Source organism: Lissotriton vulgaris, chromosome 1_1 (genome assembly GCF_964263255.1).
Source record: "Lissotriton vulgaris chromosome 1_1, aLisVul1.2, whole genome shotgun sequence".
NCBI lineage: Eukaryota > Metazoa > Chordata > Amphibia > Caudata > Salamandridae > Lissotriton > Lissotriton vulgaris.
This window is the reverse complement of record NC_141685.1, coordinates 1096205613-1096227933: the sequence shown is the minus strand read 5'-3', so window position 1 is coordinate 1096227933 and position 22321 is coordinate 1096205613. Positions and strand designations below refer to the sequence as shown.

The 22321-nt window shown below is 46.2% G+C and overlaps 1 protein-coding gene and 1 non-coding gene across 2 annotated transcripts in view; one reads left to right on the top strand and one right to left on the bottom strand.

Annotated features, from left to right (window-relative positions):
- ACO2 (aconitase 2) overlaps nucleotides 1–22321 on the top strand; it is a 340183-nt gene that overhangs the window by 121011 nt on the left and 196851 nt on the right. The window contains exon 7 of the mRNA XM_086963512.1: nucleotides 9489–9593. Within this exon, the coding sequence (XP_086819638.1) occupies nucleotides 9489–9593 (105 nt within the window). The remainder of the gene's footprint in view (nucleotides 1–9488; nucleotides 9594–22321) is intronic.
- Nucleotides 17974–18080, bottom strand: LOC147748660 (U6 spliceosomal RNA). The gene has a single exon (XR_015300329.1). It is a non-coding gene; the product is annotated as a U6 spliceosomal RNA (small nuclear RNA).

Below are 22321 nucleotides of genomic sequence, written 5' to 3'. Positions count from 1 at the left end.
AGCTCTGGGGCACACCAACACTGGACCTGTTTGCCACGCAACAGAACAGCAAATGCATATACTTTGCCAGCAGGTTCCACCAGCAAGGATCGAGAGGAAATGCCCTGTTGATGAGGTGGACCGGAATCTTTGCGTATGCCTTCCCACCGATTCCTCTCATCCCAAAGGTTCTACAGAAAATGAAGAGAGAGCGTTGCTCTCTAATCCTAATTGCTCCTCGCTGGCCGAGACAGTATTGGTTCCAGGAGCTTCTGATACTCTCCCATCAACCTCCACTGCGCCTCAAGCCGACACTTTCAATGCTGACAAGGGAGGAAGGACAAATACTTCATCCAGATCCTCAGTCGCTGCACTTGCACGCCTGGCTCCAGACTTCCTAGAGTTTAAGGACCTGGAGATTTCTCCAGACTGTAGAGCTGTTCTATCTCAGGCTCGTGCACAGTCTACCATCAGAACCTATCGCTTCAAATGGAAGAGATTCTGTTTATGGTGCGGAGAGCGTGACGTCCATCCACTACAGGCTCCTCCAGAGAAGATTCTGCCTTATCTGCTGTCTCTAGCCAGATCAGGTCTCGCTTTTTCTTCTATCAAAGTTCACCTTGCTGCCATATCCAGATTCAGAAAGAGTTACAACAAACCATCTTTGTGCTCTTCCTCTTTAATTAAACAGTTCCTTAAAGGATTATTTCGAGTTTTCCCTCCAGTGCGACCTCCTCCTCCTGAGTGGGATCTCAATATTGTGTTCTCAATTGCTGAAAAGGCCTTTTGAACCAATTCATAAATCAGAACTTAAATTCTTGACTTGGAAAGTGGCTATTTTGTTGGCCCTCACTTCAGCCCGGAGAGTAAGTGAGATACAGGCGTTCACTATATCGGAACCTTTCCTACATTTTTCAAAAGATTGTGTGACACTTAGAACTCATCCTAAGTTTATTCCCAAAGTTCCGACCCAGTTTCACATCAATCAACCGGTGAAACTCAAAACTTTCTTTCCAGACCCCAAGACTCCAGCTGAAAGGATGCTGCATTCCTTGGATGTCCAAAGATGCCTCAAATTCTATTTACAAAAGACAAAAGATTTGCGCAAATCTACCCAACTGTTTGTAGCTTATGGCCAAGCTACACGTGGTCAGGCAGTGACGAAGGCAACTATAGCCAGATGGCTTTCCTCTGTCATTGTCTTCTGTCATGAGAAATTGAACAAGCCCCTGACAAGAACGGTTAAGGCGCATTCCACCAGGATGATGTCCGCGTCTACAGCCCTATTTGCAGGGGTGACCCTGGAAAACATCTGCCGTGCTGCTACATGGAAAAGTGTGCATACTTTTACCAAGCACTATTGCCTGCAGCCGGTGCTACATGAAGATACGTCAGTGGGAGAAGCAGTGTTGCAGCATCTTCTTCACTGAGGTCAGCCTTTTATGGTTTTCTTGTTTCTATTGCTACATTTGTGCTAAAATACTGTTTTAATGCTCTATATATAGATATATATTATATGAAGGTATTGTCATGATTATGCATATGTACTGAAATATGGTCTTGCTCTAGTACCTTCCAGGTTGTGTGGGGATATATGGTTTGGATTGTCTCCCACCTTCCTCTATCGACAGTTATGGTTATTACTGCTTGCTATTCTGATTCAGGCATGTGAATCTATGAAAGATACCCCAATACTGGATAAGAAAACAAGTTACTTACCTGTAACTACAGTTATCCAGTATTGGTATCTTTCATAGATTCACATGCACCCACCCTCCTCCCCGGCTGGGCAGTTCTTATTATGGATACTACTTCTCACTTGTGCTGGGAAAATCTGAGGAGAACTGCCTGGGCTGGGAAGGTTCTAGAGGGTGAGGTTAGCTGATTGGCTGAGGCTACATTTTCAGTTCTTTTTACATAAGGAGGTAGATAGGCTGCTAAGTTTTGGGCCTAGTTGGGCCTATATCCTTTTCTAGCCTACTACTAATGGTTTTTAGGCACTGCTATATATATATAATTTACCGTGGGACTCCCGCCTCGACGACGGGGAATGATTCAGGCATGTGAATCTATGAAAGATACCAATACTGGATAACTGTAGTTACAGGTAAGTAACTTGTTTTCTTATATGGCCGTCGCTTCAGAGGGTGGAATGATGGAAGATTGCCGACCATCATATGCAACATATTATACTTGTAATTCTCATTAAGTTCTTTTGTGCCACAGAACTAGTTAACAAACTGTAAACTCCATATTCTTATTGTAACTCTAGGCATTATCGATGCGTATATGTTGAATTTCTGTATTACTCTAAAAACTCAATAAACAGAATTTGAAATAAGTCACATCATTTGATGAACTGCGCAACAAACTGTTTCTTTATGTATGACTGTAATTGATGGGACCATCCCTCTTAATAGCTAAAGTCAATACCATAACATAGCTTAGAATTTTTCTGTCCCTTCCTTCCCTCTGACTTTTTACCATGTGTTCAGATTGTGTTTTCTAAAGTGTTCAGGCCAAGAGTAACGAAGTAGCAAGAACTTCTACTTGCCCCAGTATTGGAACTTTCATAGATTCCCATGCTTTGTATCATTCCCCGTCGTCGGAATGGGAGCCTCGGTAAATAGTAAAAAACTATAGTAGTAAGCACAAAGTGAAAAAATAGGCCTAGGCCTCATCTCATTTTGTAGCTTATCCACCTCTTTGTGTAAAAGAGACCAAATTTCTGCAGCAGCCAATCAGAGCAGCCTCACCCCATAGAACCTTCCTGAGAGAAGCTCAGAGCCTCAGATTTTCTACCGCACGTTGTGCAAGGGAGTCTCCATTGAGCTCTGCTCAGTTTTCTTCAGTTTTTTCTTCAACTACTTGGATTTTTTCTCAGCATGTCGGAGAGGAAAGCCCTTTTTAGAGCCTGTGCCACCTGCTCTAAGAAGAGGTTGTTTGTCAAGGACAAACATGAGGATTGTATCTACTGTTTATATCCGGACCATAAACCAACAGACTGTCCGATTTGCAGATCCTTCTCAGCCAAGACCCAGAGGGACAGGGAAGGACGTCTCCTCACATGGCTTCAGAAGGTGAAAGACCGGAAAGACATTATCTCTTCGGACAGTGAGGGCTCCTCGTCTATGGTGTCATCCAGAAGGTCTCAAAAAAGGGGTAGGTCCCCCCTTTCTGCTTCAGACGAGTCCCGACACAAGGCCTTACCAGGGACCTCTGACAGGTCTGACAGGCCGGCTGCCCAAAAATCTCCTCACCGAGGTGAAAAGGAGAGGCAGGGTAAGCCTGAGGAACTTCTGACCTCAAAAAAGGTGAGAAAGGCTTCTACAGTCTCTTCGCCTTCCTCAGAGAAAGATCGTGGGGTCAAAAAGCCTTCAACCCCGACTCAAGAGGTCGCTTCAGACAAGAAGCAGAAACCGTCGACGACTAAACTCCCAGGTACGTCGTCTACGAGTGTTAAAAAATACAGCTCTACCAAGGTTGCCTCGTCGACGGGCTGGACGACGGCTGCGTCGACGCCTACACCGTCGACTGCTTTCAAGGCTCCGGAATCCTGCTCGTCGTCGACGAGGGTGACCACCTCCACGTCGACGACAATGTCTGCAAAGCTGCCGTCGACGGCGGTGTCGTCGACGAGAACGACTTCGACGACGACGATGTCGACGACGCCGGTTGCCATGTTGATGACGACGAGCTCGTCGACGGTCCCGTCGACGATTCCACCATCGTCGACGATGAGCTTCACCTCGTCGACGACGCTATCCTCGTCGACGAAGACAGTTTCTATGTCTACACTTCCACTGTCGACACTGACACAGAAGACCTTCCCGTCGACGACGGCCTCGTCGACGAGGGCCTCGTCGACGACAACCTCGTCGACGATGGAAATGGCGGGAAAACAGGTTTTTTCGTGGAAAAGGAAACAGATCACGCCAGAGATGACGTCTCCTCGCCAGGTTCAGAAGCTACCACCAACACTACTATTGGAGGATGACTCTGAGGAAGAGACTTTCAGTGAATTTGGGCAGGCCTATAGCCCTTCTGACCTCCAGGTTAAGGTGCAGGAGTTTAGCTCTGAGGAGGAGCAGATGGAACGACAGCACTATGCTCCAGAGCATTATTATGAGGAGGAACGTCCTGCTACCAGGCCCGTGCCTCCACAACAACCGATGCGTCAGTTACCCGAGGGTATGGTGGCAATACCATCCACTTTAGTGGCGGATTTACAACTTATGTTGCGGGATTACAAGCAACGTTTCCCGGCACCTCCGGAAGCCCAACAAGTGCGCCCCACGACACCTCCGCCTCAGACATTACGTCCTGTGGCAGACCATTCTTTACCCCCAAGAGAGCGTGCCACCGCGCTGGAAGTGCGCCCTCAAGAGGTAGTACAGGTGCAAGAGACTGATGATGATGATGACTCTGCGTCTTCAGATGCAGACCAGCAAGCGGATCCTGATCAAGATCAACAGGCGCCATGGAATACTGCTGACCCTATAGATCCGGACAACACCGACCCGGATAATATTACTTCGCCTCCAGCGGACGTTGGAGGGTTTCACAACTTAATGGACAGGGCATCCAAAAGATTTGGTCTCCCAGTGACCACAGTGCAATCGGATTGCTTTTTGTATGACTTTAAAGAACCATTCAGGAAGTCAGTGAGGTCCATTCCAATCATCGAGCATGTCTGGTCTGAGGGCTTGAAGGCTATGCATAATCCGGCTACAGTCCTCCCGGTACTTCCGAGACTGGAAAAGAAGTATAAGGCACCGGATGGCAGTCCAGCATGTTTACTTGGCCAACCGAAACCGGATTCGGTCATTTCGCAGGCTGCCCAAAGCAAGTCCAAGAATCCTTCTGCGCCGATGACTACGCCGCCGGATAAGGAGGGCAGGCGCCTAGACAATGTAGGCAAGAGGTTTTCAGCTATGGCCAGTCTCCTGGTTAGGGCAGCCAATGCGTTAGCGATTCTGGGACGCTATGATCGACAAATGTGGTGCGATCTTGCCCCATTTGTTGACGAACTGCAGGATTCGTCTAAGGAAGATGTGAAGAAGATTTTGCTCGAAGGGGAGCGGGCCTCTTCGGAGGTCATTGATGTGGCAATGGATATTGCAACCACCGCTTTCCGGGCACTAGCTGGCTCGGCGGTTCTGCGACGCCAAGGGTGGTTAAAGGCCACATGGTTCAGGCAGGAGGTGCAGAATAAGATCTTGGATCTACCATATGACGGTGAGATGCTATTTGGCAAGCACGTCGATGAGGCCCTGCAAGGAATCAAAAAGGACACGGATACAGCTAAGTCCTTGGGTACATTGCAGTATCGTAAGGTGCCCTTCAGAGGAGCTAGAGGAAGAGGTTTTTCTTCTTATCGTGGAGGTAATCAAAATCGCTACTCCTCTGGATCTCAGTCCAGCCAGTCGTATAAGCCACAATACACTCAAAGGGGCTCTTTCTCTCGCCAGCAGCCTAAAGGACGTCAGGGGCAGCAAAGGAGAGACAACACCAGGAAACAATAGCGGCCAGGTGGCTCTTTCCACTGTTCCTGTTCCCTCATTCACATCTGTGGGGGGCAGGATTTCCCATTGCCTACACAACTGGATGATTATTACATCGGATCAGTGGGTCCTCCAGATTGTCAGAGAAGGACACACATTGGAGTTTCAAGACCTTCCTCCAACAAGAGCGCCGGATGCCTTCCTTCCGAAACATCTCAGGCTCCTTCATCTCGAAGCCCACCAACTTTTCACCAAGGGGGCAGTAGAGCCTGTACCCCTTTCGCAGAAGGGGAAAGGGTTCTATTCCAGGTTCTTCCTGGTTCGGAAGACAAAGAACAAGTGGCGTCCAATTTTAGATCTACGGCAGCTCAACACTTATCTCGTGAAGTTGTCCTTCAGGATGGTCACTCTTCAGGACATCCTTCGTCTGCTCAATCCGGGGGATTTTATGGCGACCCTCGATTTGGAGGACGCCTACTTCCACGTTCCTATCCATCCAGCTCACAGGCAATATCTGCGCTTTACAGTGGGCAAGAGTCACTTTCAATTCAAGGTACTGCCATTTGGTCTCCGGTCCGCCCCACGGATCTTCACAAAGGTTCTAGCTTCGGTGGCAGCTTTTCTCAGAAAACAAGCTATTCAGGTGTTTCCATACCTGGACGATTGGCTGCTGAAAGCTCCATCTGTTCAAGAAGCGTCCAGTGCAGTCCGGACGTGCAAGGATCTGTTCGAGCGGCTAGGTCTTCGACTCAACAGGGAGAAATCGGTTTTATACCCATCCAGGTCAACAAGTTTCCTGGGAGCCATCCTGAACACGGACAGTTGCTTAGCCCTTCCATCGGAGGAGCGCCAGACCAAACTAATGTGTTCAGCTCGTCTTCTCCAATCTCGAAAGACACTGACAGTTCGCAAGTACAAATCACTTCTCGGATCAATTTCATCTTGCATTCCTTTAGTTCCGCACTGCAGGCTCAGGATGCGTCCATTACAAGAGCAACTGGACAGACAGTGGCGGCAGGTCACAGGATCCTTCGACGACAAGGTTGTCGTTACCAAAGAAATGAGAAAAGCAGGCGGCTGGTGGCTGGAAAAAGACAATCTTTCCAAGGGTTTATCGTTCCTCATTCCTCCATCTCCCCTGATTGTAACAACGGATGCTTCCATGGAAGGATGGGGAGCGGTCCTCCAGGAGCTGAAGGTCAGCGGTCACTGGAGTCCAGTGCAACGCAAGTTCCATATCAACCTCCTGGAACTTCTCGCGATCCGCTTGGCTCTTCAAGCTTTTCTTCCGAGGATTCAAAACAGGACAGTGCTGGTTCGTACGGACAACACTACAGCCATGCACTACATAAACAAACAGGGTGGCACAAGATCCTCCACCCTCTCCAAGGAAGCCCAAACAATATTGAATTGGTTAATACAGAACAACGTCTCCCTCTCAGCGGAACATCTAGCGGGGACACTCAATGTCAAGGCGGACGCTTTGAGTCGTCAGAGGACAGTCTCTCACGAGTGGGAACTGGATCAGACCGTTCTGGAGGAACTCTTTGCTCGATGGGGGACACCATCAATCGACCTGTTTGCGACTCCCCAGAACGCCAAATGCCTGTCCTTCGCAAGCAGGGTTCACCATCGGGAATCCTTGGGGAATGCGCTTTTGATTGCCTGGTCAGGCGCCTTTGTTTACGCCTTTCCTCCCATTCCACTGATTCCGAAGTTGGTCAGCAAACTCAAGGTGGAACCGTGCAGGATGATTTTGATCGCTCCAGCATGGCCCAGACAAGTTTGGTACTCGGAGCTTCTTCTCCTCTCCCAGGACCAGCCAGTTCTCCTACAGCCTATTCCAACTTTGCTAACAATGTCTCACGGTCAGGTTCTACATCCGGACTTGAAGTCCCTGCGATTGACAGCGTGGCTCCTGAGTTCAGAGAGTTCCAGGGGTTAGATCTCTCAAGTGAATGTAGAGACATTCTAGCTCAGGCTCGAGCCCCTAGTACCAACAAGACCTATCGAGCCAAATGGAAGAGATTCTGTGTTTGGTGCCAGAAGGAAGGTTTACACCCGTATACTTCTTCTCCACACAAGCTCTTGCCTTACATTCTTTCACTGGCGAAATCGGGATTGGCTCCATCGTCGATAAAGGTCCATCTGGCAGCCATCTCTAGATTCAGACGTTCATCTTCAGGGCCTTCCCTATGGTCGGCTAGGATTGTCAAGCAATTCCTGAAAGGTTTATTCAGGGTTTTTCCTCCAGTCCGGCCACCTCCTCCGACCTGGCACTTGAATCTAGTTCTGTCATCCCTCATGAAAGCCCCTTTTGAACCTGTGCATAAGTCTGACCTTAAGTTTCTTTCCTGGAAAGTGGCTCTTCTCTTGGCCCTGACATCGGCTCGCAGAGTAAGCGAGATCCAGGCTTTCACGATTGAGGAACCATTTCTCCAGTTTAAAAATAATGTGCTGATTCTACGGACGAATCCTAAATTTATCCCGAAAGTTCCTTCGGAATTCCACCTAAATGAACCCGTGGTCTTGAAACCATTTTTTCCAAAACCTTCTTCACCTGCGGAAAGAACTCTGCACTCTCTGGACATTCACAGATGCCTGAAATTCTATCTGGAGCGAACGAAGCAGTTCAGGAAATCTTCACAGCTCTTTGTTTCCTTCAGTGCTCCACGCAAGGGTTGTGCTGTTTCTAAGGCTTGTATTTCCCGTTGGATTTCCAGCGCTATACAATTTTGTCACCAGACGGCTGGGAAACCTCTGCAGCGAGCAGTTCGTGCTCACTCTACCAGATCCATGGCTTCATCTGCGGCGTTATTCGCAGGAGTCCCTATCAAGGACATTTGCAGGGCGGCAACGTGGAGCAGTGTCCACACCTTCACCCGCCACTATTGTCTGGATTCTTCTGTGAAGGAGGATGCAGCAGTGGGCCAAGCAGTCCTGAGGAATCTTTTCCAATAAGTCGGTGAGCTTTCCTTTCTATCCCGCCTTCCTTTGCATATTTTGTATACTGCATTATTGTCATATTTCATGATCCTATGTGTTCTGCTGTTTTTTACAGAGATGTGTCACATTTTCAAATTCAGGTATGACAAAATATGTTTTCTTTACTGCTAGTTACTCTGATACAAAGCATGGGAATCTATGAAAGTTCCAATACTGGGGCAAGAAAACAAGTTACTTACCTGTAACTTTGGTTCCCCAGTATTGGTAACTTTCATAGATTCCCATGCGCCCACCCACCTCCCCTGGGAAAGCTCACTCTTCTGATCTTGGTGGATAGCTGTATACAACGGCTACGAAAATCTGAGGCTCTGAGCTTCTCTCAGGAAGGTTCTATGGGGTGAGGCTGCTCTGATTGGCTGCTGCAGAAATTTGGTCTCTTTTACACAAAGAGGTGGATAAGCTACAAAATGAGATGAGGCCTAGGCCTATTTTTTCACTTTGTGCTTACTACTATAGTTTTTTACTATTTACCGAGGCTCCCATTCCGATGACGGGGAATGATACAAAGCATGGGAATCTATGAAAGTTACCAATACTGGGGAACCAAAGTTACAGGTAAGTAACTTGTTTTCTTCTGCTCTAGAAATAGATAGTTACAAATAGTCAGTGGAGAGGGAAATGTTGGATACTTTCTTGTATGCTTTATTATGTACACCCTGTACTACATCAAATTGTAATAGTTGTGAAAGAGGCAAAATACACAATATTAATTTGAAACCTCTTCAGGTACTCAATTTAGCAGCCATTGGAGGTATATTTATTGTGAAACAGAGCTCACCCGGGCACACCTGCTCAATATCAGTGTAGTGAGGAGGGGTGGGGAAGACAAAAGCTATGATTTCCTTTTAGACTGCACCAGTGCTCACTATACAGGGCTTCTGTGCATATCCTTGTACAAAGGTCAAGGGTTCTCTTAATTGACGGTTCTGCCTGCATGCTGACAGGATATCATGCTTATTCCGGTTTAACTGTGCAATTGGTTCTATGGATCCTGTTTAGGTATGGCAACAATCTGCAACATGGGAGCTGAGATTGGTGCAACCACTTCAGTCTTCCCCTACAATCACCGCATGAAGACATACCTGAACAAGACTGGAAGGAGCGGTGAGTATAGCTGGATTTAATAGTGCTGTATTCTCTAGCTGAGGTAATTCCCTCTCCACTATTGTCCCAGTTGTTTTCAATTTGGACCTCCTTGTCACAACCTAGTCACTTTGGGAATGTTTGTAATGCCTGGTATTTAGATTACCTTATGAAATATGCCCCACAAACCAGTAGCCTTGTGCATAGTTGTGCAGTTTGATATCTTACTATGTATATTTGCTACTTTACAGTCACTATTTGACAAACTCTCAGCAACAATTGTAATTGTATCTGAAACGCACATTATGTTCTAAATAAACAAAGGAATATGGAGATTAAATACTTCAGTAAGCAAAACTATTAATCTGAAATCTACTTTGCCAGTTACCTCAAAGGCAATTTAGCTAGCTTACTTTGCTTATGTAGATGTGGGATTCACTTGCTGTCCAGGTTCTTCACGTCACAATTGTCAATCACTGCTTACGATACTGGCCCTTGCTGTTCTTTAAAATCTTCCGTACTTCGGTGGGTACCTGAAGCTATTCCAGTCACTTGGTTCAAGACTTGCCACTCAAGAAGTTTAAACTGCCTAACTGCATCTTAGATACTTCTTTGATGATCTTAAACGTTAGAATAATTAATCGCTGCATGCTTAGACCCCCAGAACACTTAATGTTCATTATTTGTCCATTGAAATATGTGATGAGTGTTTCATTATATATATGAACAACACCCCGTTTGTAAAAGTCTACTTAAGTCATATGTTTTCTCCATGACAGGCCGAAATAAAATGCTTAAAGTAGTTCATTTACAAACTACACTTCAGTATTTGAAATGTAAGAACAGTAGAAGTCTGTCAGTCATTGAGGGTAAACTGCAGCTTTGATATGTTTATACTGTACTGCTGTGAAAAGGGGCTGGCGTTAATTTAATGTGCCAGAGGTTCACTGCCCATGCTGCATTGTGCTGACATTTGCCTCCTAGTCAGTTCCGAAGGATCGGGGAGTACTTTAAGTTTTTAAAAGTCTGTTTTTAGATTAATTTCTCTCAAACATTTACAGCGTCTTTGTTTTTGATACCATCTTTCAAGTAGATCTAATTTTCTTCATTTTTCTGCGTTTTTGACTTAATTTTCCTTCACTAGACAGTCACTGTAAAGTGCCCTCGATGTGGCAGAAAGAAGCCAGCCTCCACCTCATAGTGTTTGTGTAATGTACCACTATGGTTGCATTCCTCTAAACAATGCTACCTAAAAATTTCAAAAAGGACATTGAAAGACAGAGAAAGGAATGAGACTGAGGGGGAAGCCGAAGACCTGAGGAACCAAAGAAGGATGAAGTAGTTAAGCAGTCCAACTCCAAAGAAGTTATATTCTCAAACTCCATGCATCTTCGCCCATTGACTCACTCCTTCCACACCAAGATCTAGAATGGATACAACTTCTCCCCAGACAAGCCCATGCCCTCCATCAGACAAAGAAAAAGTTCTCCTTAAAATCTTTTTGACTGTCTGTCTACTGACAGGTCTTTTATGTCTTACATCCTCTAAATCACCTTCCTCTCTTACGAGTGTCTCTCCAGTATACAATATTAAATTTTGTGACTTTCTGGTGATGGGTCATAATAATTTAAACATTCAAGTGGAATCATCACAATCGTCCATTTGCGTTCTCCTTGGGATGCTAAAGCTAAGGGTTTCCCCTATACCTCTTCTCCCCTTGTTACCGGGCTTATTGGAGATCACAGAGGACAAGTTCCTGACTCCTGCTACAGTCATAGCAGAAAAACATTGGTGTTTGAAAAAGTATAAGTCTCCACAGAAGAATCCAGGATTCAGCATATCTACCCTGAAACCAGACTGTTGTTGTGACTGTTGCCAGGCTGCGCCATGCATCAGCTGTATAGATCACTGCGCCCCTGCCCCTCCCTACCAAAGGGAAAGCAAAAACAACCTGGCTGGGAAGAAAATGTGCAGCACTGCATCTACAGCTCTAAAAATGGTTGGTGGTACTGGGCTGCTATGGCAGAGAAATGGATGAAAGATTGAGGTCCTTCAAGATCTACCACATCCCAGGGCACTAATCAGGTAGTCAGTGCGGCAAACTGTGGTTAAGAATTGGCAACAATGGGATACTACCATTGGAGTGTCCTTGCACATGTGGTTCTGCTTAAGGCTAATGATCTTAAAACCTGATGCACAACAGAAATTTATGAACCACCTCTTTTCCAGTTTAGCTCTTTTGATGTTGTACTGAGAATGAGATGATTAAAAAAAGGGGATGAGGCATTAAAATCCATTGGCTTTGGAGAGAGAAAAGCCATACTTTAGCAAATCTCAATTGATAATCATAAGCACTGAACCATCCCGCACACGTGCCAGAGCACTTCTTACGAAGATTCTTTTTTGTTTCTTTTTCGTCGTATCTTATGGAATGTCACACTTTCATATAATACATATTTTTGCAGAATATAAAATAGGTTGTATTGAGTTCCTTTAATTTACTTCTTTTTAAAAGGCTACACACAAAATGAAAATAGAAACAATACCAGAACAAAATAACTTTTCTTAAACACCTTGTTAACAAACCTTTATTTTAAAGAAAATGGAGTTGAAAGACTCGAAGCATTGTAGACATATAGGCTGTGGCACTGTTAGTATGAGTACTGGAACTGTTCTTAAAGGCCTGCAGTCTACCAGCATCCCATTAAGCCCAGCAGGTGGCAGTTACTTCCAGTTCTCTTTTTCTGGGTCCAGGTGACAGCATCTTAAAGCTCTAAGCTCGGCCTTTTTGGCTTTTTTCCCCCACTTCAGATTTGGTACAGACCAACTTCACTCTACGTCTTTTGACATCTAGAATTTTTTTTGTCCTTTTGTTTCAGGGAATGTTTAATTTTGTTTGCAACAAAAAAAATTATTCAATTGCATAGTGCTCTGCTTGTGGCCGAAAAAGGAAAAATCAGAACCCCATGAACTGTGCAATTTGCCTTCCTGAGAGTCACATTTCAGACGGAAGTGATCAGTGTGGTAACTTTTCCAGGCGTACCCTGAAGGACAGCGAGAAGATTTGCCTGCATTGAAGGGAGTTGCGCAGACAGCAAGAAGGCGACTCATGAGTGAGGAAAGGGTTAGACCTCTACAAATGCTCTACTTCATCTCTCTGGACTTCAAGAGCTGGAGATCCAAAAATGTTTAAAAAGATGACGATCCTAATTGGTATAACTTCAAAGTAGAGATGAGATGCACTACCAACATATTAGTCGTCGAGAACTGGCCTACCTTAGAGAAGACACTGTACATGGAGAAAGATGTTCGCCGTCAAGACGTACCGGTTCCTCTTTTTTCAGTATGCATATTGGCTGATTGGGTTACAAAGATTACATTGAAAAGGATGCCTGCTGAATGGGTTATCAAGGTCATCCATGGTAGTCATTCTGGATTCTCCTGATCAATGTTATCTGCAGCCTTTACCTACATAACAACCAGTTTCACCTTAAACCTCTCCTGTAACACCTGCTGCACCACCACCACCACCACCTCATTCTCCTTTAAAGCCCTTGGCGGTGTCTCCTCCATCAAGACCACATGTAGCACCAAGAAGGTCAAAGTTTCCTATGCCTAAATCCAGATCTCTTCGCAGCTCAAGGTCGACATATAGGTATAGTTTTCATCACTCTAGATATACTTCCTTGTTGTTCTAGATATAGACATCGAACTAGAACACCATCCTTCTCCTCAATGACACCTGTCACATGGAGGAGTTTGCCTCCATTGACTGACTCTCATCCAGCAAGAGTCTTCCCTGTTGATATTAATATTTTTCAGGGCATACTTGAATGAATGAATGAATGAATGAAATTATTTATAGAGCGCACGATGGCCAAACGGCTTCCTGGCGCTGAGAGCTCTAGGGAACAGAACAAACAGGGCCGAGGAGGTTAGCGGGGGTAGGCCTGGGCAAACAGGAATGTTTTGAGCGCTTTACGGAAGTGTGAAAAGATATGGATAGAACGCATAGAGAGAGGAAGGGAATTCCAAAACCGGGGTGCAAGAACAGAGAATCTAGTTCCACCAGTGCGAGTTTTGCGAAACGGGGAACAGTGAGAAGGGCAGAGGAAGATGATCGGAGAGTGCGAACAGGGGTGTGGGAGGAAATCAGAGAGTTGATGAACGCCGGTGCTGAGGGATCAAGAGCTCGATAGACAAGGCACCCTAGTTTGAACAAGGATCTCTGCAGGATGGGTAACCAGTGAAGGGATTTGAGGACAGGAGTGATGTGGTGAGTTTTGGGCAAGTGAAAGATGAGACGGGCAGCCTGATTTTGGATTGCTTGAAGACGGCGAGTATCGTAGGCAGGGATACCCACGAACAAGCTATTTCCATAATCAAGGCGGGAAGTGATGAGGGCAGAAATGATGATTTTAAGAGAGTCCAGGGAAAAGAAACGGGAGATTTTTCGGATCAACCGAAGGGAGAGGAAGCAGGAAGACACTACAGCACTGACCTGGCCATGCATGGACAGGTCCTGGCTGACCTTAATGCCCAATGTTTTAACAGAGGGAACCGGGGTGGGAGGGGGGCCAAGAATAGGGGGCCAAAAAGCAGAGGACCAAGGGCTGGATGAGCCGCCGGTCAGGACAAGCTCAGTCTTATCTGGATTGAGCTTGAGGTGATTGGCGCTCATCCACCCAGAAATAAAAACCATGGTGGAGCGAAAAAAAGATAGGGAGTGAGAAGAAGAAGAAAGATCAAAGACGAGCTGGAGGTCGTCTGCGTAGTTATACACAGAGACCCCCAGCTCAAGGAGAGAAGAAATAAGTGGGTGAATGTAAAGGTTGAAAAGAAGAGGAGAGAGGGAGGAACCTTGGGGGACCCCACAGGGCACCGGGAGGGGAAGAGCAGAAAAGCCCGGGAGGTGGACAGCTTGTGAGCGTCCTGTTAGAAAGGACGTGATCCAGGAGAGGACAGGGCCTCGAATGCCCGCTGCGCTGACACGGTCCAAAAGAATGTTGTTGTCGACCGTGTCAAACGCAGCGGACAGGTCGAGAAGAACCAAAGATTGGGGAGAGTTGGTATCAGCCTTGGCTTTCAGCTCGTCGAACGGCGAGCACCACAGATTCGGTCGAATGACCCGAGCGGAAACCTGCTTGGTGAGAAGCAAGAAGATGGTTCTGCTCGACATAAGTAGAAAGACAGGAAGTGACGTAGGATTCCAGAATTTTGGCAAGCCTAGGGAGCAAGCCTTCTCTGCCAGTAGCTACAGCTACCACGTCTGTGAATTTCGAGACTCTTCAGCGTTCAAGACTGCTCCTTTCACTAGTATCAAGCTTATTGCAACCAGCTATGGAATTATTCCTTATGCCTACATTGTCTAAAACTGCTTCATTCGGGATCCTTTATTCCTTTGCTTATATCCTCCGCCTGATTTTTTGGTGGTCCTAGAAGCAACGAAGGTCAATGTTACTGCTCCCTCTTCTATGGTTCCACTAGACATACGAAAGCACAAAACTTGATTCAGTGGGACAAAAGAATGGTGGTACAGCAGCCACTAATGAGATCAGCAAGTGTGAAGGCCCTTATTCACAGTTACAACTGATCTTTATTGGACTCCCTTCAGCAATTTGTCAATGATCTGCCAGGATATAATAGGGAAGATTCCATTGAAGTTTTGAATAAGGGCATGATGGTTCCTGAGTAATTGATCATTGCAGCTGTGGACTCCTTTCTATTGGCTGCACATGGATGCTTTCAGGGATTGGCCACCTTGGCTAAGCCCTAATGCAGGATGTCAACAAAAGATCCTCAACTTAATATGTGGAATTCCCACAGATATGGAATTGACTCATATGTAAGTTGAAATGGAGACCTTGAAAGCTACTGGTTTGGACAAATAAAATGAACAAAGGACAGCCTTCTACAGACTTCTGATCGGTGTTACTACCAAAAGAGAAATCAAAGCCCTACGGTCAACAGCAACACATAACTGATTAACAGCAAAGGTGCCAACCAAAAGATAGAGGCAGTCTGGAAGCTGATGCAGCAGGAAAACCTCTTACGTAGGACAACATTTTTAACTTCCCCTCTTCTGTTAAACAATCGATTGAGCGACAAGCATTTCCAACTCTCTGAAGATTGCAGTTCCATAACAATGTAGATGGGTACTGAATATTGTTGATAATGGCTACTATCTTAAGATTTACTCATCTTCCAACAAATATACCACCAAAGAATTCTTCCATGCAACATCTTAAAAGGATTCAATAAGTAAATGTGCTCTTTCAGAATCACATAGTCGAGGTGGTACCACTTTTGCAGACAGAAATGGGAATGTAGTCCCATTATTTCCTGGTAAAAAAGGTCTAAAAACAAATTGATACCCATTGGCAAACAAATGTGTAGGCTTCTGTTGCAGTAACCACCTCCCCACACTTTTTTGCCAGATTTCTGATGCACTTTCACTGAGTGTGTCCTGGGTCCCTGACAATCTGGTTCCCAGGGCATGTTTTCTTTCTCTAACTTATACCATTGTTTCCACAATTGGCACAACCCTGGCCTACCTGTAAGCCCCTTGTAAGCGATACCTATGCTGCCAAAGGCCTGCTAGCCAGAAAAAGTCCTCTGAGGGCTGCAGCTTTTATTGTGCCACTCTCCGAGACCTCTCACCACAAACATACGCCACGGTCCTTGCAGCCTACATGTTTTGGTGCAGCTGAAAGTGAAGAGTCGACATGGCACACTTTCCTTTGTGTCAAGAAATCCACTGCCTTGAACCCGGTTGGCACTGCTGAACGAATGCATCATGGACAATAATCAAACATATAGTGAATCTATCACTTATAAAAATTCCTATATGACTTTATATAGCCATGTTATCAGGTGGTGACCTACCTCCATATGCAGTAGTGTCTGCAGCACAGAGTGGGTTTGGAGTACCTCGTACTGTATGTACCATAGAGTTAGGAATGTGTATTTTGTTAAACAAATTTTATGTTGATTTTCTGGTACTACAATACATATTATAATTGTGACAATATCATAACGAGATCCACAGCAAGGTACACATGAGCAAGAGAAATAACAACATGGGTCACATCAGTGGATATTGGTTCAGTTCATATCAACACTGACCAATGAATCCAAATGCAATAAGCAGGTCTTAACAGTCATTCCAAAACTCGGAATAATCGACAGGTAAGTGATTCGGCACCAGTAAGGGGCTACCAATAGAATTTCTGAGTGGTAAATGAATAAAGTATGGCGATCCCCATATAATAGGGGAGGGGACTTCAGCATCCTACAAAAAGCAGTACTCTGAAAGGCAGGTCATAGTTCTGTAAGAATACTATGTAGATGAGAGCTCAACAAAGGATTACATACAGAGTGAGAAATTGGTCACAGCCCCCCTTCCAACACATGCCCCCCCAGTTCATCAGAGAGCACCTGCAACTCATGGAGCAGTGCATCCCACTCTAGCGCAATGGGCGTCCTGTGTAAGCCCCTAGCCTCCTCTCTACAGAGGGCTACGGACTCAACCTTTCCCCCACTTTAAGATGGCTGCAAACTTTTAAGATATCCTGGAGAGGTGAGTAGCCTTCCACTTAATGGTGATAACCCTACATGCCATGAGCAGAGCTAGATTTAGAAAAATATTTACAGCTTTTCTGTGTTTTTTTTCGTCTAACCCCAGAAGACCCACTTCCATACTACACAGGGCATCCCTCACCATGACTGGGCATCCGCAACCCTCCCCCACAATAATTGTGCTTCTGGGCAGGTCCAGAATATGTGCACCATGTCCGCGTTCTGGGAGTCACATCTGGGACAGCTGGATTTGCTACCATATATTCTGTGCAAACATGCAGTTGTAAGGTACACTCTGTATATACTGGAACTTTGCATTGTGAGATCATATGTAGCTAAAGAAGGAACTTGTCCCATTGACTGTCAGTGCGCGTCCTTTGTCACGTTTTCACTGTTGACGAAGAGGGCGTAATCTGGTGGTGTGGGACCATAGCATGTGTGAAGCTTGTAATTAAGCACTGTGCATTCCCCATTATGTGAACTGCGTGTACTAGGGAGTGCATCTCCGTTTCTGTGTCCGTGATCAGCTAATTGTACTGCAGTTTGAGCAGCAGAGTCCAATAATGTACGAAATGGCCCAAGAGTCGGGTTATGATCCACACTAAGCTGTTCAAATGGCTTAAGGGCAGAGTTCCAAAACATGCACCAACCCCCTCAGCCTCCCGTAATGCTATTCCTTCCCGCTCAAATAGGTCCAGCAAGGGGCACATGGAACAAATGTGTATCTTTTGTGAATACAGTGTTGGGGTCGGTTTTAGCCAAAGCCTTCTGACGTAGTGGGTGTACGCAGTGGCCAGGAGTTTTGTGGAATGTGGTGGGTTGGGAAAATATGGAATGCTTCACGAATTTGCTTGTCATCCTTGCACAGGGGCCATGCTAATCTTCTCTGTATCATTCCAATTTTTGTATATGTGCTGCTGAATCGAGCACTTTGAAATGTGTCTTAGATTTCGGTATGTCGGGTACTGCCCCTAGGGAAATCATGATCACATATAAGTAGGTCCGAGGAGAGGAAGAGGCTCTCTATATAGAGGTTGCCTACTGTGGACGATGAGCGGTTGTGCCAGCTCCTCAGGTCAGCTATGGAATAGGATCCTTGGAAGCATGGCAGGCCTTTTAAGGGGAATGCAAGGACGATTGGTGAGATGCGACGCGTTAGCTAGGAGGCCTATTTAGACACTTGCGTGCAATCATGACCTGCAACGATTGTGAAGACCGATGGGTGGTTGTGGGTAGGAGGAATCCCTGGAGTGAGGCCTGAGACAGGGAGCTGGATCGATTGCAGGTTTCTCCCATATAGTGCCCAGCGAACCATCCTGAGAGCCACTGAAGCCGAGCCTCGAGTTAGGCCTCAAAGGATGAGGCTCTTAGTCTGCCCCTGCCCACTGGTAATAGGAGTTTTAACAATGTGATGTGGTGGAGCCTGTTTCCCCCAAGTAACCTAGATTCAGATGCTAGAACAGATGCTCAAGGAGAACAAGCTTCTCTGATAAATCTCTGAACTTCAGTTTATCATCTTTCTCCTCTTTGTAGGAAACTGGCTCTATATATACTACACCAAAATGAGATATAATGTGTATAGAGTCCAGGTGACCCCAGAGGTAGGCAGTGGTTCAAGTTAGATAGAACCTTACTCTCTATTTGTGGTAGAGTGGTCGAGCAGTAAGGCAGTATCAGAGGACAGTGATAAGCATTTGATGTACACACTCAGTCATCAAATGATTTCACACGCTCAATAACTGAACTCTAGTCCAATTGTTTTTGTGTAAAGAAAATACTGTTTATTTTTAGAACCAAGCAAGCCTGGCACAGGTAATCATTAAATACTTTTCAGTAATAAGTTGCTTAATATAGAACAGTTTGAAAATGCAATAGGATTTGTACTTTGTTTGATTTACAAGGGATGCAGTAAGTTGCAACACTTAGCAAATACAGTACATTGGAATCAGGTTTTTTCAGTAAATTGCAGGTAATTTACTTTTCTCGTTGCTTTTCTAAGTCGGTGCTGGATAACTAGATTCTATTTAAACAACAAGGGGACCCCAATTAGTATCAGCGAGGGACCTCGGGGAGCTCAATTATAAAGAACCAACAATGGTCCCTGGCAGGGAAACACATGAAAGCAGAATAAATATAGACTCAGTCAGTTCTATATTGTAGAAGACATGCCCAGCCGGGCAGTGGTCCTCAAAGTTTATATTTAGATCAAGGTATATACAAAACAGTAACACCTTCAACAATTCACACACGGGGGGCACAAGCCTGTTTCCAGGAAATCGCGTGTTGCCGACTAACCCGGCTATCCTGGTTCCAGGACCCCAATGCGCTACTGCGCCCTCCGGCATTTTCCGGAAAACAAGGTACTGCGGAAACGGAAATCAACCTCCCCCGCCCTTGGATTCTTAAAAATTTGTTTCCCTGCCAGGATAACTAGATTCAGCACTGGGACATTTCCTGTAAACAGGTAAGTAAATATGTTTTGGTTAGTCGCATGATTTTTAAAGAATATCTTTAGATTTCAAAACTCCACACCTGGTCGTTTTTTGGAAGAATAACAGTGCATTGAAATGAATAGGCTTTTTCAGTAAATTACAGGTAAGTTACTTTGTACGTTACTTTTCTTACTCAGTGCTGGATACTTGGATTCAGCACTGGGGCATTTCCTGTAAACAGGTAAGTAAATACGTTTTGGTTATTTCTGCGATTTTTAAAGAATATTTTTAGATTTCAAAACTCCACACAAACATCTTTGGGAAGAAAATTGTCAATGTTATCCTAAGGAGGAAAAACAGGTTATCTGTTCACAGGTAAGTAATCGACTGTGAGATGTGAGAGTTAAGGTTCTAAGGTTAGACTCGGGGGTTCCCAAGGGTCAGTGATGCACTTACGTTGCCGCCTCAGCTGCACTAGGGTGGCCAGGTGGAGTGTTGAGGCCCAATGTTATCCAATGGGGAATGGGGGGGGGGGGGGGGGTTCTCCGTTTGGTGGCTGCTGGCAAACAGGCCACTGGGTTGTGGGAGCAAAGCTCCCAGGGTTTACGTTTGGGCAAATAGGGAACCAAATTAGCATCACAGGTGTGCACCCTCAGCGGCACTAGGGTGGCCAGGTGCAGGGTGCTGTTTTGAGGTTGGGTGCCTTGTTTTCAATGGAGAAACTCCCATTAGAAGAAACACTGCAGGCTCAGGGATGAGAATCTTCTGGGTGCAACCACCACTTTGAGGGGTAAGTTGGGATGTCTTGGATTAGTTGGGCACCGTTGGTTTGGGCACACAAGGCCGTGGGGCATCAGGTGCTGTGGTGCCTTGGGACGTCAAAGTCTTACCTGCTCTGGTTGCATTAGAGGGGTTCTTCTGGTTTGAGACTGCAGGCATTGACTGGAGGCTTTCGGCAGGTTTCTCGGGTCAGGATCGCCGGGGTGACCTCCTCGTGGTGTTTTTCCACTCGAGCTCGGGCTGGGTTTGGCGATTGCAGAGTGGGCTGGATTCGCGCTATCCTGCCGGAGCCAGAAGCTGCAGTTTGCACAAGTCCAGTGTTCAAGGGAGAAGCAGTCTTGGAAGTGAAGGCAGGTCCTCCGGGGATTTTGAGGTTGCTGGCTGCAGGACACACCGGGATTTAGCAGGAGCAGGATCGAGGGGAGACAGGCCTGTAGGGCTTGGGCCAAGTCAGTAGGCGTCGTCCTCTTGTTAGCTCTGCAAGGCTCTTCCTCCTTCTTTTCTTGTTGTGAGGCTGGATCTGTGGAAGAGAGATTCAGGGTGCCCCGTAAATACTAAATTTAAGGGTGTTACAGGTAGGTAAAGGGCAGGGACCAATGGGTCCCTTCTCTGGGGTGGGTACACCCCCTGGTTGGCTGGGTCCCCCTCATCCTCATGATGGCGGAGACTCTGGGTTGTGCTTCACCTCGCCTCCCCCACCTGAGGGGTGGAGTTGGCGGAGGTGGGCACACCTCTTTCCCTCACTTGTTTTTCCCGCTGGTTCTTCTGCCCAAAGTGGGGGATAGAACCAGTGGGGACCAGTTGCTGAAAGCAGCAAGTGGTCTGGGGAAGCTCACAAAGGCGGCATGCCTTTGAAGCTTCCCCTTCGTGAACCCTGCCCATCCTGGGGGAGGTGACTTGGCACCTCGTCCCAGGATGTGCATTGTTTTAGGCCCCCTAGAGCAGCAGGCTCTCGACCCAGGGGTCCAGAAACATGTCTGTGAAGGCAGCTTAAGTAGCCACTCAGTCGGGACACTAGAGGTGGGTTCGTTTTCAGGAGGCATCTCTGAGATGCCCTCTGTGTGCAATTTACATAAGTCCCAGACTGGCATCAATGTGGGTTTAATGTGCTGAGAAGTTAGATACCAAACTAGTGTAGCTGTGGAGTTCGTAATGAGAAACTCCTAGCACCATATATTCTTAATGGCAGCACTGCACTTACAATGCCCGAGAATGGACTTGGGCACAGGGCACATGCCCTTGTGCCCTCACCACTGCCATAGTGCACCCAGCTGGAGTGGTGGCTGGTCAAGGCCAGGGCAGTGCTCTGTAAGCATGCACACAGGGATGTGTGCCATGTCGACTTTTCACTTTGTTCTGCACCAAGACACGCAGCCTGCAAGGCAGTGTGTGGGTGTAAAGCTACAGGGCCTCTAAGGGTGGCACAATACGTGCTGCAGCCCTTAGAGGTCTCCCCTAGTCACAATGCCCTGGGTACCTGTGGTACCATTTACCAGGGGCTGACCTGTGACCAGAGATGCCAATTGGGTTAGTTTAAGGGAAAGAACACAGGCCCTGGAAACCTGATTGGCAGGTTCCCATGGCACAACAAGAAAAAGTGGATCAGTAGTCTGGCAAAAAGTGAGGGGTTACTGCAACAGAAACCCACTTTCCTACACTATTCCACTTCCTTTTTAAGGGATTGGTTTGCTATTCTATTTAGTGCTCATGATTATCAATAGAAATCTCCTGAAGGAGAGGGAAAGGCTTCTTACCTGTAATCCTAGTTGCCCCAGTATTGGAACTTTCATAGATTCCCATGGCTTGTATCATTCCCCGTCGTCTGAATGGGAGTCTCGTTAACAAAAATAAGATAGCAGTAGCTACAAAAGAGAAAGAAAAAGGCCTATGCCTCATTCCCTTTCGTAGCATATCCACCTCTTTTTGTAAAAGAGACCAAAACTAAGCTTCAGCCAATCA